General features: G+C 40.2%; 1 protein-coding gene across 1 annotated transcript in view; it reads right to left on the minus strand.

Moving 5' to 3' along the window:
* RNF150 (ring finger protein 150) overlaps positions 1 to 16,196 on the minus strand; it is a 258,445-nt gene that overhangs the window by 86,017 nt on the left and 156,232 nt on the right. The window contains exon 2 of the mRNA XM_081545481.1: positions 12,091 to 12,341. Coding sequence (XP_081401607.1) covers positions 12,091 to 12,341 — 251 coding nt within the window. The remainder of the gene's footprint in view (positions 1 to 12,090; positions 12,342 to 16,196) is intronic.

The following is a 16,196-nucleotide window of genomic DNA, read 5'->3' on the forward strand; positions in this document are numbered from 1 at the left end:
GACCAGGGAAGCCCCAGGGTTCTTTTTTATGGGAAGAGTTGTAGAGGAAATGGCAGTGGTTGGGAGTTAGAAAACTCAGCTTTTGCTCCCGTTTCTGTTACTCACTGTGTGACTTAGGCCAAGTCACTTAAATAGTCTAGGCCTTAGTTCCCCTTATTAGTAACCTTTAGTATATAAAGTTATGCTGTTTCCAGCTTTATCAGCTCATCACTGTCATCCATACAGAACAGAACAGGGAGGCAAAGATCCCTTGAGACCTGAATTATGGAAACATAGCAAATCAATGGCTAATGACCTCACCTAATACTTGCTGTGTGTCCCCTGAGGGCTCTGAGCTTCCTCCAGCACAACATCAATCAGAGACCATTTTGGTTCCTGTTCTTTAGGAGACAGAAGCATCACCACCTACAGACCCTCCTTTGATGGCAGACACCTGCCCCACTTCTATCCCTTCCCCTTTCTCTTTCCCTGTGAAGTCCAAGTTTGTTTTAAATTCCACTACTTCTTTGGTTCCAACAAAACTTCAGCACTAAGAAGTGCAAAAGAAATCCAAGGGACATGGACCATGCACATGCAAATAATGGAAGAAGGCATTCTCAGGGAGAGGGAACTCTTTCAAGAAAGCTTGGCTGAATGCCATTATCTGACCTCAGGTAAAACAATACAACACAGGTCTGGTTTCCTTGGATTGGCCTCAGAGGCAATACGGTTTATGAAAAACAAAAAAGAACCTGATTCAGTTTACCTGATCTGCCCATATCTGAAGAAGCTGCTATCTGCTAGGAGTCCCTTGGTTCTCAGAGTGCAGATCCAGTTCTTGTGTCTAAGGTGAGATATCCTCGGAGACAGTGGGACAAAGTCCCAGAACATGGCCCAAGGCAGGCTCACTGGCCACAAAGATGGGAGGAATGCTGCCCGCTGGCTTTGCTTTACCACCAAAGGGTTTCTGTAAGGGGCTTCCCAGGTGGCACTAGCGGTAAAGAACCTGCCTGCCAATGCAGAAGACGTAAGAGACGCGGGTTTCATCCCTGGGTCGGGAAGATTCCTTGGAGGAGGGCATGGCAACCCACTCCAGCATTCTTGCCTGGAGAATCACATGGACAGAGGAGCTTGGCAGGCTACAGTCCACAGGGTTGCAAAAGAGTCGGACACGACCAAAGCAACTTAGCACACAGCACTCAGGGTTTCTATTAGCAGGGTAAGAATTAGTGGATAGCAGCCAAAGTGGTACACCTGGGAAATGAGGTACCTAGGGCTTCTTAACATCCTGGTGGATGGGAGGGCGGCCCATGGTGCATATTGGTGCTCAGGATCAAGAGTATCGGACCTGGCTCCCCAGCCCAAGGTTCAAAAAGAGGTCCCTGGACAGAGAGGTCATTAGTTGGTAGAATGAAGAAGACCCCTTAGCATCCTCTGTGAAGCTCCCTGAGGTGGAGAATCTCAAAATAGATATGACAAAGGGCTTAGCAACTAAACTTTATTTCCAAAGCCCCAAAGGGCCAATCATCACACAGTAGCATGGTCAGACATTCCTCACGTTCCTGCTGTGACTGACAGAGGGGCTGGCGATCCTTCTCGTGGGTCAGGGCTCCTCAGGACCTATCCTGCAGAGGGAGCTTGGTCATTGGAAGCCATCCTGCCTTGAAATAAAAAACCTGGTTGTGTGCCCTTGGGGAAAACAAAATCACTTAACATCTCTCTCTCTTTCATTCATTACATCTAGTGTCCCCTTAAAAATCTAAAAACTGTGATTGGGAGTTTGGGATTGACATAGACATGCTGCTATATTTAAAATGGATAATCAACAAGGCCCTAAGTATAGCACAGGGAACTCTGTTCAGTGTTATGTGGCAGCCTGGGTGGGAGGGGAGTTTGGGGGAGAATGGATCATGTATACGTATGGCTGAGTCACTTCTCTGTTCACTGGAAACTATCACAACATTATTAATCACCTATATCCCAATACAAAATAAAAAGTCTTTTAAAAATAAAATGGATAACCAACAAGGACCTACCATATAGCACCAGGAACTCTGTTCAATATTGTGTAATAACCTAAATGGGAAAGAAACTTGAAAAATAATAGATAACTGAACCATGTTGCTGTACACCTACAACCACCACAACATTGTTAATCAACTATACTCCAATATAAAATAAAAATAGAAACTATGATCCTGATACCAGGCAGTCAATTCTCAAATAGATGAGGAGAATGGCCAGGTATCTAAGGCCTCCAGTCCTTATACGTATGGTTTCTCACCTGCAGCCCTTGTGGGAACTTGGGCTCTCAGGGCTGATCTGAGAGGTATCTGGGCAATGCCGGGTACGAGTCCACCCTGGTGACATCAGGGTGCTACTCCCTTACAGTGCCGATCCAGGGCCACCATGAGGACTCGTGAGGAGAGACAGAGACACATGGCCTAGCATTTAAGAGTCACCTTGGCATGTGTTAAACAGTAAGCAGATTTTTTTTTTTTTTAATGATATAGGACCTTTCATACTGTTCACGGGGTTCTCCATGTGTGCGAGTGGGCGGTGGGCTGCATCTCCCCTTCCCACACCATCGTGCCACCTTTACTCGAGTGTCCTCACACACTTTATAGGTGAGAGTGTGATAGAAAAGGCTCCGTGTGCCTCTGCACCATTTCCTCACTTTCTCTCACCTCATTCCGCCTGGCTGGCTGGACCACTGTTCTTATATCTGTTATTTAGATCCAGTTCCTGACTCCCAAGATTCCTAAGCTCTCCCTACACTGGACTGTCCTTCTGCCTCATGACCCTGCCCTGCCCAAGTCTCTGATTCTACTTTGCTCCAAAACCAGAGTTAGATAGCAAACACTCTGTTCATCTTTACATGGTTCCAGCTCCTAACACATCAGCGTTGGTAGTATCCTAGATCCTCACTTAGCTGTCTGAGAGGGTCCCATTTATGTCTGGGTCTATGTTTGACTATGTGGCAGAGAACTCTGGGCTTGGTCGGAGCTGAGACTCTGTTGGCTGGAATGTGACATTATGAAAAGCAGCCCACCTAAGGGTCCTGTGTATGCTCCGAGCCAACCTGTACCCTAACCCTCATGGGATGCTTTCATGGGCTCTTCCAGGCCACAGGGTTTGTTCAGGAATGGAGTACAGGGGTCCAGCCACCTCTGTGAGCTCTGTGGATAGGGAGCCTGAAATAGACACTGGACTCAGGCATCCACAGGCTGGCTGACGGCAAGGTCCCCAAGCAGCCTGGCCCTGGAGAAAAGAGGACAGAGCTTTATCAAAGATAAGTGATATGAGTGAAAGCCACAGCGGAGCAGTGACCCTGAGCCAAGGAGAACTGGATCCAGAGGGAGCGTGAGGCTGTGCGTGGTCTCTGCTAACCAGCACCCTTGCTTCAACTCCGTAAGAGAGCCTGCGGGCAGGGGGAGGTACAGGGCAGGGAGAAAATGGTTTCAAACAGTGACAGGAACTGGGAAGAAAATAAAACAAATACATAAAGTCATATGATGGAGGGAGAAAGACTGGGGCACAAGTGTACACCCAGCTGTCTTCAGGCCTCTTCTCTGGATGCCCATTTCCAGGGGGCACTCACCTTGTCCTGACCATTTAAAGGGCATCTCTACACAGATAACTCTTATATTGCCACCTCCACCTCTTCTCTCCTAAATTCTCAGCTTGTATATCAAATACCTACCAGGCATCTCCATCTAATAGGCTTCTTTTTATCAATATTTATTTAGTATCTGCTTGCTTTTAAAAATTAAAGTATAGTTGATTTACAACGTTGTGTTGGCTTCTACAGCTTATTATCTCCATACCCCATTTCTGGTTTCTCTGGCCCCTCTGGACCTCTTTTTCTGCTTTTGCTATTTCAGTTAATGTTGCAGGAACTGCCCTAATTGCACCCTTGATTCTGTTTCCCTCACACATAAGATAACCATATGATTATTATCTAAACGGGAACACTTGTGAGAATAAAATGGGGGGTATTAATAATTAGATTAGTATGTGTGTGTGTGCCAAGTCGCTTTCGTCCTGTCTGACTCTTTGCAACCCTATGGACTGTCGCTCACTAGGCTCCTCTGTCCATGGGATTCTCCAGGCAAGAACACTGGAGTGGGTTGCCATGTCCTCCTCCAGGTGATCTTCCCCACCCTGGGACTAAACCTATGTCTCTTCCATATCCTGCATTGGCAGGTAGGCTCCTTATCACTAGCACCACCTGGGAAGCACAAGGCTAGTATAGCAGGTATAAACTAGGATAACTGGTTTATATGCTACATCGAATCCACAGAATTTCAAAATATTGCCCTAATTTGATGCCCATCTGGCTTCTCCATCTTGCTCACTCTAGTCCAAACCCATCAACTGTTATCCTGATTCCTGCACAGTCCTCCAAGTGGGCTCATATCTGTTTTTATGTGTATTTCCTGTTGATGCCACTATAATATATTGCCATGTGAAGGCAGAGTCCTTGTGCATGTATAATAATAAATGTGGAACGGAACTTTTCTTATTTATAGACACAGAAACTTCTGGAAGCATAGAAATGGAAGTGCTAAGGCTTGTTTCCTCTGGGGAGAGCTACAGGGAGGGAAGTTGACAAAGAGTCTGAAGCGGGGGTGGAGAACATTTACTTTTAAATGAACACTTTTATTTTTGCCTTTTTCTAAAAACAGTGTGCACACTGTTATTGTGAATTAAAACACACTGTTGCATGGGAAGGTATTTTCTAAGAATGCCAGGTTTTTTCTCTGTAGTCTATTGATATGTCCTCCTTTCCCCATAACTCTGGAAAAATAATTCCATTTTATTTCAAACTGTGTCACCTGGGACACAAAGCCCCTATCCAGACTTAGCTATATGTGAGTTATGTAAGAACCTGTCTATTTAAATTTGGGAGGGAAACACTATTTTCTAAGAGATGCTTCACCCATTAAAGACAACCCAGGTTGGGGTTTTTTTGAGCATGAGCCACCCATTCTCCTTGACCAGCCCTGCAATAAACCTTTCTGTATTCCAAAAAATGCAATCTTGTTAACAGTTCTCTGATAACCTACATGCATTTTTTCACTGGGTCCTTGCATCAAGCCTGTGGGGATGACCTATGGTCATTCCCAGTTTACATGTGAGGAAATCTAGGCAGAGAAAGATAAGGACCCAGACAAGATCACACCACTAGAAACTGCCAGAGCAAAGACTGCAGTCCAGACCCATCTGACTACAAGGCGGTGTCTTTAACTGTCAACACACACTAGCACCGTCTTGGTTACAGTTTCTTTAGGGAACATGCCACACCAGTCAAGTCTCCCTCTCCATTGTAACTTGCGGCCCTAATCCTCCATGTCATCCTCTTAAAGACATTGCAGTGACATTACTACCATAAAGAACATCTAGCAAATCTTACTCCATGCGAAGCTACATTGAAATGATATTAAAGGGCTAATGATCATGTAAGATGATGGTGACTTTCCGCTAAGTGTGACCTGCACCAAGCCAGGCAGAGACTGAGGTGTGCTGGTAGCTAATCCAAGTTCAGTCTCTCAATTACATACCAGAATGGCTAGATACTTCACCAATGTAACATTAATGCCTTTCATATTCCATTTTAGACTGTGAGTCAACATCTAACCTGAGAGTTACTCTTTCTGGAAGGGCCAATAATACTTCAATAAAAATAAATGACTTCAGTTTACCTGATGCTTACTAAAGCTATAGCTTAGACGGCTGTAACTTTCTGTTGACTAGAATGAAGCACTCCCCATCAAAAGAGAAATATTTCTCTAAGGGAAATTATAGATCCTTATTTTATTCATAAAAGGGCTAAAGTATGATGTCTATTTTGATCAAGAAATAGTGCTTTCAGCATGATCCAAATTCACAGAGTGAACCAAAGGTAACATCCTGTAATTCAAGGAAAGTTCATAAAAAGGCAGCAGAGTAAAAACTTAAACCTCATCCACATCATGTCATCCATTCTAATTTACTTTTCACATACGTCACAGAGTATGCACATGTCAAGACAGAAATGCAATCTATATCTACCTGCACAAAGAGAGCTAGCATAGGAAACAGTTACTCAACTAATTCAAGACTGAAAGTTTCATCCTTGCCTCAATTTCCCCAAGACTGCTTGGATTACCTCTAGACTCAAAAAGATAGGGGTACCATCTCTATCATTGTTGGATCAGCTGGTAAGTATCTTCGCAACAACTAATTTATATTTGTACGGGTTCTTCAAATGTAACCTTTAGGAACCAACGGAACTGAACTTATTTTTTGCTCCATATCTAGTTTCACTGCCTTGTGTCTAACTGGGAATGCATCTACTTAAATTCAAGAATGTTCAGTAAAAGTATCAAAGTTGGAACTGTATGTAATGGTTATGGAATTTATATGATGGTAATAATGATACCCTTCATTGAGAGCTCTGTAAGTGAGTAATTATGCTCAGGGACCTTAAAATATAAGACACATTAAGTCATTTAATCCTCACTATAACTAAAAAAAGAAAGCATATTCCTGTTTAGTTTAGAAAACTAAAGCATAAAGTAACTTGCTCACTTTTGTTAAGTGGTAGAACCCGACTACTATGTAGCTACTAAAAATGATGTTTTAAATATTACTCAATGATGGAGGAAATGCTCACCATTTGATAAAAAAAACCACACAAATTTACATGTCTAACATGTGTGTCTGTATCTCATGCATACATAACACACATATGACAACAATTTACTGAATATATATACATATGGAATTAAAAGTCTGGAAGGTAATGTTCTTAATTGTTAACAAGTCAGTAGGGTGATGGGTGATTTGTTTTCTTTTAGCATTTTTCTGACTGCCAAAATTTTTAGAACAAACATGCATCATTTTGAGAGTCAAAAAAAGCAATAAAAATGTTTAAAAAATTGTTCCAGATTCTATAGAAAATTTAAACAGATGAGTTTTCATAAAATAAATAGAAAATCGAAGAGCTGTCCTCTAAAACAACTTTGAATTTATTGGCTTACGAAAAAATCTGAAACACGTTAGTGAAGTGAAAGTCGCTCAGTTGTGACCAACTCTTTGTGACCCCATGGCCTATACAGTTCATGGAATTCTCCAGGCCAGAATACTGGAGTGGGTAGCTTTTCCCTTTTCCAGTTGGACCTTTCCAACCTAGGGATCAAACCCAGGTCTCCTGCATTGCAGGTGGATTCTTTGCCAGTTGAGCCACAAGGGAAGCCCAAGAATACTGGAGTGGGTAGTCTATCTCTTCTCCAGGGGATCTTCCCAACCCAGGAATTGAACTGGGGTCTCCTGCATTGCAGGCGGATTCTTTACCAACTATCATGGAAGCCCTATACTACATTAAGGATCAGCTAAATCCAACACTCTTTAAAATGTTCTAGAATTAGGCCATCCTACAGGACTTTCCATGATGGTGAAAATGTCCTATCTATGCCCTGTCATCCAGAAGCCACTAGAAATGTGGCTAGTATGACTGAGGAACACAAATTTAAATTTAATTTTATTACAATTAATTTAAATTTAAAGTCACACATGGTTAGTGACTTCCATGTTGGACACTACAACCCAACTACAGAAAATGGAGCAAAATTTCTAAATTCTTCTTATAAAAGCAGTAGCACCATTGCCTAGACATGATAAAATGTAAACCATGACTTCTCTGGTGGAGCAGTGGATAAGAATCTGCCTGCCAATGCAGGGCACATGAGTTCGATCCCTGGTCCGGAAAGATCCCTTATGACACGAAGCAACTAAGCCTGGACATCACAAACACTGAGCCAGTGCTCTAGAGCCCATGAGTTGCAACTATTGAGCTTGCCTGCTGCAACTACTGAAGCTGGTGCTCCTAGAGCTGCGCTCCGCAACAAGGGAAGCCACCGCAATGAGAAGCCTGCAGTGAGAGTACTGCAAGAAAGATGAGCGCCCAACTAACTGCAACTAGAGAAAGTCCGCACAAAGCAACGAAGACCTAGCAGTCTCAAAAATAAATACATAAATACAAATTTAACAAGTAAACTACAGGCAAATTTCACATGTGAATATCAAGGTAAAAAGTAAATAATGTACTAAATAAGGTATGAACAAAACAATTCAGCACACATTAGATTAGTTATGTACTGGAAATTCAAGATGGTTCATTATTGGGAAATCCATTAATTTAAACTGCTATTAACAGATCAAAAGAGAAAAGTCAGAACTATCGGTGTTGAAAGGCATTTGTTAAAATTAAAAATACATTCCTGATTAAAACTCTGAATAAAAGAGGACTATGTTTACATTTACATAACATGTTAAATATATATCTCGACCTAGAAGGTTGCATGGGGAAATAATAAAATTGAGAAATGATAAAAACAATCCATTAAATTCAGAATGCTCCCATAAATACTGAATGAAGAGTAGTATGCTCACTATTACCACTATTACTTTAGTTGGTTCTAGACGCACAAGTCAGTGAAGTTAGACAATAGAAGAAAAAAGAAGGTTGAAAATTTGAAAGAAGTAATATATTATCATTGATTGTATATTATTAGTGTAATCCTGGTAAACTAATTCAAACAATCACAAACACTATAATGTACTAGTTAAGAGCGTATGCTCTGAAGCTGTGATATTGATTCAATTGCTGTCTATTAAACAATAACTAGATGTGTGACCTTGGGCTAGTTATTTAAACTTTGTTTCCTTCTCTGTAAAATGGGGACAATAAAATTATGTACTATAAGGTTACTAAGATTATGTATGTAAATATATAGAGAGCTCATATAACATGCCTGTATTTAATATATACTACATAATATCACTATTAACATTAAGATAGAATTTTACATGATAAATTATTGAATACATAAATTACTAAATTATAACAATGTGCAAAATAAACAAAAATCAAAAGCCTTCCCATATTAAAAAGATTTCATTTATAATTGCAACACACTGAACTAGGAATAAACATTTCTTATGTGCAAGATTAAATGAGGATATTTAAAATGCTATTAGGGAATAAAAAGAATAGTTGAAAAAAGGGAAAACATATATCATTCTTAGATAGGAAGATTCAACATCATTAGGTTATAGATTCCTTCTAAATTATTCTATAAATTAAAAAACTAGCTTAAAGTGATTCTAAATTCATATAAAGATATACATGAAAAAAGTGAAGACAGAGCAATAAAAGAAGATTAGCATGAACAGAGATGAGGCATATTATGGTGCTAAAATATTCAAAATAGTTTGGTATCAGAATGTGAAAAGACAGATTAAAGCTACATTTTATAGAGCATAGAAACAGAACCAAATACATATGGAGCTTTAATATATGCTAAATGGGGGAGGCTCTGCATATGAGAAGGAAAAGATTAATTATTCGATAAACACCAGTTACAAAAACCAGTAGGCAATCTGAAAAAAAAATAACGTTGGCTCTGTACTTGATTCTTTAAATCAAAATAAGTTCTCTGTAGATTAGAGTTTTAATTGTGAAAGTGAAAAAAAAAAGCAGTGGATGAGATACTGTTTTTCTATAATCTTGGACTACGGAAGATCTTATTATATAAAACTTGGGAGCTATAAAAAATTGGTAGATTCAGTTATGCAATACCCCCAAATTTCTGCATGGCCCCAAAGATACATCAGAGACAATAAGTTTAGAGCAAAAACATGGACTCTGTAGCAGTCCCACGAAGAGTTAACCACCCTGACCAGTAAAGAGCTTATACACATTAGTCAATGTGACCAACAACTCAACTGAAAAGATGTCTGTCTAATAATGTAAGTAGATACTGTGATCAGAAACATGTGATACCATTTTTACCTTATTAAATCATAAACAACGAAAACAGCCATAACATTTATATGGTGAGGACACTGGAAACGGTGTTTTTTATTAGTATCTTGTTTTATATGTTAGTATTTGTTGTTTAGTCACTAAGTCATGCCCAACTCTTTGTGACCCCATGCACTGTAGCTCGCCAGGCTCCTTGTCCATGGGATTTTTCAGGCAAGAATACTGACATGGCTTGCCATTTCCTTCTCCAGGGATCTTCCTGACCCTGAGATCAAACCCACGTCTCCTTCATTGGCAGGTGGATTCTTCACCACTGAGCCACCAGAGAAGCCCCATATGTTAGTATAAGCAGTATTAATATACTACTGCACGAATGTTGTTTGTATTAGTATTACTATATTGCTGGTTCATGTATAAATTGGTTCAACCTTTCTGGCAGACAATTTGGCAGTATCAATTATAGTTTAAAGGCTTTCCTGGTGGCTCAGACAGTAAAGAATCCTCCTACAATGTGGGAGACCTGGATTTGATCCCTGGGTTGGGAAGATACCCTGGAGAAGGGAATGGCAACCCAGTCCAGTATTCTTGACTGGAGAATTCCATGGACAGAGGAGCCTAGTGGGCTACAGTCCATGGGGTGGCAAAGAGTCGGACACGACTGAGCGACTAAGCACAGCACATTATAGTTTAAAATACACATACGATTGCCCTAGCTATAAAACTTCCAGAATTTACCATACAGATACACTCACAAATGTGCTGTGTCACATGCACGTTTGTGTGTGTGTGTGCTTCGTTTTGTTTTTTGGTAAGGGGAAAACACATTCATTGATAGGAGCTGGCTAAATAAATGCAGTATATGCAGAAAATAAAACATTATACAGGCATACCTCGTTTTACTGGGCTTCACAGATATTGTGTATTTTACAAATTGAGGGCTTGTGGCAACCCTGCATTGAGCAAGTCTATTGGTGCCATTTTTCTGAAAGCATTTGCTCTTTGTATCTCTGTGTCATATTTTGAAATTCTCACAATACTGCAAACGTTTATTACTACTATATTTGTCGTGGTGATATGTGGTCAGTGATCTTTGATGTTATTATTGCAAAAAGATTATGATGTGCTGAAGATTCAGATAATGGTTAGCATTTTAGGCAGTATTTAAAATTAAGGTACGTATACTTTTTTGGATATAATGTTATGACTACAGTATAGTGTAAACATAATTTTATGTGCATTGGGAAAACAAAAAATTCCTGTCGACTTGCTTTACTGAGATATTCTCTTCATTGTAGCAGTCAGGGATCAAACCCATAGTATCTCCAAGGTCTGCCTATACAGTCATTAGAAATGAGAAGACAGCTTGGATTGAGTGTTGATAGGAATTAATCTCTAGGATGAAGTGAGAAATATTGGTACAGATTTATATGTGCTCTTATTTGTTTAAACACACACACATATACACACACACAGGTGTTTGTAAGCACATAAGATTCCTTGGGTGAGAAGATATTCCAGAGAGAAAAACTGCGTAACTGAGGGACAGACATGGGAATGTAATTACTTTTCATTGTACACCATGTCAGGCTTCCCAGGTAGCTCAAATGTCAAAGAATCTGCCTGCAATGCGGGAGACCTGGTTTATACCTTTTGCATTTTATACTAAGAGTATGCTTTACCTGTTCCAAAATTTATTGCTTTCAAAATATCTTTTATTTATTTATTTTTGTTTCTTTCTGTTCTCGAGGAAATTCTGGCTCTTTCCACATTACATTGATATAATTAGCATAATCTTAGCTCCTGTCCTCTTCCCCCCTTTATTTGTGTCTGGTGGTTTAGTCGCCAAGTCATGTCTGATTCTTGTGACTCCATAGACTATAGCCAGACAGGCTCCTCTGTCCATGGGATTTCCCAGGCGAGAATACTGGAGTGGGTTGCCATTTCCTTCTCCAGGGGCTCTTCCCAACTCAGGAATCAAACCTGGGTCTTCTGCATTGTAGGCTGATTCTTCACCAACTGAGCCACTGTCTAAATAGTAAATAACTGTCACACAAATGAGCAATAGGGATGTGGGACAAAGTATCTCCATGTTACAGAACAATGTTAGCAAGACATTAAAATGTGTATACCTGGAAAAGATCTGAAAACCTCTGCAGCAAATGTTAACAGTGTTTATCTTGAGTAGGGGCATCGTAGGTAAGTTTGGTTTTGGTCATGATATTTTCTGTGATTTTACACAGGAATGTCTTACTTTGGTAATAAATTTTAAGTTTTTTCTTTTATAACTTTCTGCTACTCACCTGGTTCCTGTCCCTGGCATTTGCATATCGAAACCTCTGGATATAATAGAAGACCAGCCAGGCAAGGGAAATGATCATGAGGACGATGAAGGAGATGGAAACAAACACAACCGAGGTACGGCTCACGTATTTCTGCAAGTTCCGGGTTCCAATGGTGATGTACATTGTCACAGTGATGTTTCTCTCCAGCAGGCTTACTATCTCCTTCCCTTTGGGCTCAGGAATCATTATCGCCACGATGTCTTCTACACCTGTTGTGAGAGGACAACAAGTGTAAGGGGATGAGAGAAAGAGAAGATCACAGTAAAGCGTCTGAACAAAATAACACGCACCAAATGATGATACTTCTTTCAATGATTCTGTGCCAGACCAAATAGCCAGGTCTAATTCTCAGATCTAACAGCCAGAAATGGAGTTGAATTTTCCTTTCTTCAGCTACTGTGGGATGCTGCTGTCTTATATATGAGAAAAGAACCTAAAACAAACTCAAGTTTTTGGTACCAGCGAGGTCATGATCCTGCTCCTTTGTAGCTCCCAAAGGTGTTGTTGGCCCTGGTCTAGGAGAGATGGACCCTCTCAACCAGCCTAGTTTACAGTTCTATGTTGCATTTCACAATCCCTCCACAGAGGAGAAAAGGCACTTTGTGCCCCATGGCAAAGGATAAAATACCCCATTTTACACCATCTGTCTGTGAGTTCTCTCCTTCCCCTTCACAGACACTAGGAGCACTCAATTACAGACTTCTATTAATCATTTCCAAGACAGGCTTCTCCTACAATAGCCAAAGCAATCACAAAGCAGATTTTTCTTTTTATTAAAGTAGAGTTGATTCATAATATTATATTAATTTTAGGTACATAGCATAGTGAGTCAGAATTTTTGTAGCTTATATTCCATTGTGAGTTATTAACAAGATAATGGCTATAATTCCCTGTGTTACACTATATGTCTTTGTTGTTTATCTATTTTATACATAATAATTAGTTAATCCCATACCCCTATGGAGAAGGCAATGGCAACCCACTCCAGTGCTCTTGCCTGGAAAATCCCATGGACGGAGGAGCCTGGTAGGCTGCAGTCCAAGGGGTCGCAAAGAGTTGGACACGACTGAGTGACTTCACTTTCCCTTTTCACTTTCATGCATTGGAGAAGGAAATGGCAACCCACTCCAGTGTTCTTGCCTGGAGAATCTCACGGATGGTGGAGCCTGGTGGGCTGCCGTCTATGGGGTCGCTCAGAGTCGGACACGACTGAAGCGACTTAGCAGCCCATACCCCTAATTTGTCCCTGTACACTTCTGTCTCCCCTTTGATAACCACAAGTTTGTTTTCTATATCTGTGAATCTGTTTCTGCTAAAGAAGTTTTCTTAACAAGCTCTAGTATGACCTACCAACATAAAATAACAGTCTCAGAATTATCTTTTGCTTATTTTACCTAATTCAATGCAACAGCTTGTGTATCCTCATGCCAAGCAAAGAGAGGAGAGAGACTGTACAGATCTTTCCAGGATGGTTCGATCTCCACTCTCAAATACTCTTACTGCAGAGCCCCTGTTACTGGACAGTTTGAAGCAAAATTGGTACCTTTCTTCAGTCTGAGATATCTAGGTCATTTTCCCTTCTCCTCATGACATTCTGAGGCACAGCCTCTTGGTGAGGAGCTCAGAGGCCTCTGTAAGGGGTCTTTGGTAAGGATATGGTATCAGCTCCAAATGAGCCAACTCAACATGCCACTAGTGGCTGATGCTCGGATGAGCATAACAATCCCTAGGTTAGTTTTCAGGGAGCACCTCAACTCCAATCCATCCTACCATGTTCTTCATGGGCCCCATTTCCACATGGAAATACCCTATTACTTGAGGCCACTACAAATTAAACTGCAAACTTGCAATTAGGATGTAGGTTTTGGACAGAATTAAACACCCATTCAACTGCTTAAAGCTGGCCTTATCCATGCACTGAGGTCAGTCAGTGAGACAGAATTACCAGGTTATATTTGTTCAGGGTGTGGCAAGTTTCTTAGAAGCTATTTAGGGCTTTCCCTTGACCTTGATCTCTAGGCAGTTTTTCCACCCTAAATTCCTTGATGGTATTTCACTTAGGCCAAATGAATACTTTTAAAAGCTAACTAGATACAAAGGTGTCTATGTATGAGACATCAATTATATGATTTTTTAAATTCCTAAAACCTTTGCACTGGCTCAACTGTAAAAATCACAAAGTTACACAGTGTTTAGATGTGGTCGTTATTTCTGGGAATTACTGAAACCGATGGCTTAGATTTCAACTTTGCAGAATTTACTGACAATTCTGATGCTCGTTCTCTCGTCATGTTTACTTTGGCTAATGGCTGTATGTGGTCTGAGGTTTTGTGAGGAATTAAAGCTTCTGGCAGGTTTTGCCTCTTATAGAAGTATGATCTTTGCATATTGGACTAATCTGGCCTGGTGAAGTTCATCCCAGTACTGTAGCCACTTTGTAGATATTTAATCAGTGATAGATCGTAAGTTTTCACTTGATTTTTTTTTAAATTTATATTTTTCAAGTGAATATATTCAACGTTCCAGAATGAGACTGTTTTTCTTTTTGGAGATGAGGTCTCAGGGTTATTTATATAAGACTTTGTATGCTCAGACTTTGGAGAATCCCATGGACAGAGGAGACTGGCAGGCTATAATCCATGGGGTCGCACAGAGTCGGACACGAGTGAAGCAACTTAGCACTCATGCATGCTCAGACTTAGACCAATTTCACTCTTTTTAGTAGTCAAATTTCATCAATATATTCCTTTATGACTTCTAGTTTTGATTCTCTGCGTAGGAAGCTCTTCTCCACCAAAGATGATAGAAATATTCATCTAAAATTTCTTTCAGCTATACTTTAAATGTAGTTCTACTTTTTACATTTAAATCTTGAGCAATCTGAATGTGGTTCAATAACAACACTGCATTTAACATGATGGGCAGAGGAGACAGACAGGATGCAATTTGTTTTTTTCCTAAATTCTCAGATATACTGGGGTCTATCTTTGGATTTTTTTTTTTTATTGTAAGGTGGATCTATCTTTTGCTGACCTAATACCAGGCTCTTTTAGCTGTGGAGCTTTTAACATATTTACTATTTGGTAGCCTCTTTCTTCAGTAATTTCCCTCCTTACAATATTCCTATTATCTATTTATATTAAGAGACCATTAAAAAAAAAAGAGAGATCACAAAGTCTGACAGTGAAGAACTGGGCTTTGAAACTGGACAGTTTTTTTTCAAACTTCAGTTCAGCATGTTAAAAATAGGTAACCAAATTTTGGATATCTGAAGAGTTTTAAATTACCCATCACCCACTTTCAAGACACAAGGAAACATCTTTTCTTCCTGTAAGGTATAATTTGCTATTTTAAAGCACTTATTTTAAACTGAAGTGCTCAGTTACACTACCTGTGCTGTTCATTACACTGTCGCACCTTCATGATATATGATATCTGCTTGAAAAGACTGAAAATGGAAATGGCACAGTTCTTTTCAATTGGACCTCAACCTTATTCATTTTCAGTGTTCATAATTTCTAAGGCTAATGTTGGTAAAAAATAGATGGGATTCTGAGATATTTCTCCCTGCACTTTAGGCTACTTATTGTGCGTGGTAAAAAGAGACACTGAAGGTATCCATTTATACCAGTAGAAATAGTCATTAAGAATTTTGCCATTTAGGGTGTCTAAAAATGGTACAAAGTGGACTTGATGAATGATTTGAGCAGTCTGATCAATGCACAAAATCTAGGGCCAAAAGCTGCTATAGGACCTAATCTGTTCAAATGAGATGTGTGCACCAATATGGGTTTTCAGACAATTCCCAGATCTTTGCTTCATTTTGGAAGATGCAGCCAGTGTCCCAGAGAAGCCAGAAGATTCTCTCCAGGTAGCTTAGAGTGTAATTGCTTCTGAGGGTATGTATGTGGGGGAGCGGGGAGAAAGGGAGAAGCAGGGTGATGGGAGAGAGAGCATTGAAAGCCCAGCTGAGAGCTCTCCTCAGAGGTAAGTGCTGCCCTAAGTATCAAATCTATGACACCCAGGAGGCTCTGAGACTCGGCAGAGAGAAGTTAACAAAGCAT

The sequence above is a fragment of the Giraffa tippelskirchi genome, chromosome 11, assembly GCF_054371585.1.
Source record: "Giraffa tippelskirchi isolate mGirTip1 chromosome 11, T2T-mGirTip1v1.2.pri, whole genome shotgun sequence".
In the NCBI taxonomy this organism is placed as follows: Eukaryota; Metazoa; Chordata; class Mammalia; order Artiodactyla; family Giraffidae; genus Giraffa; species Giraffa tippelskirchi.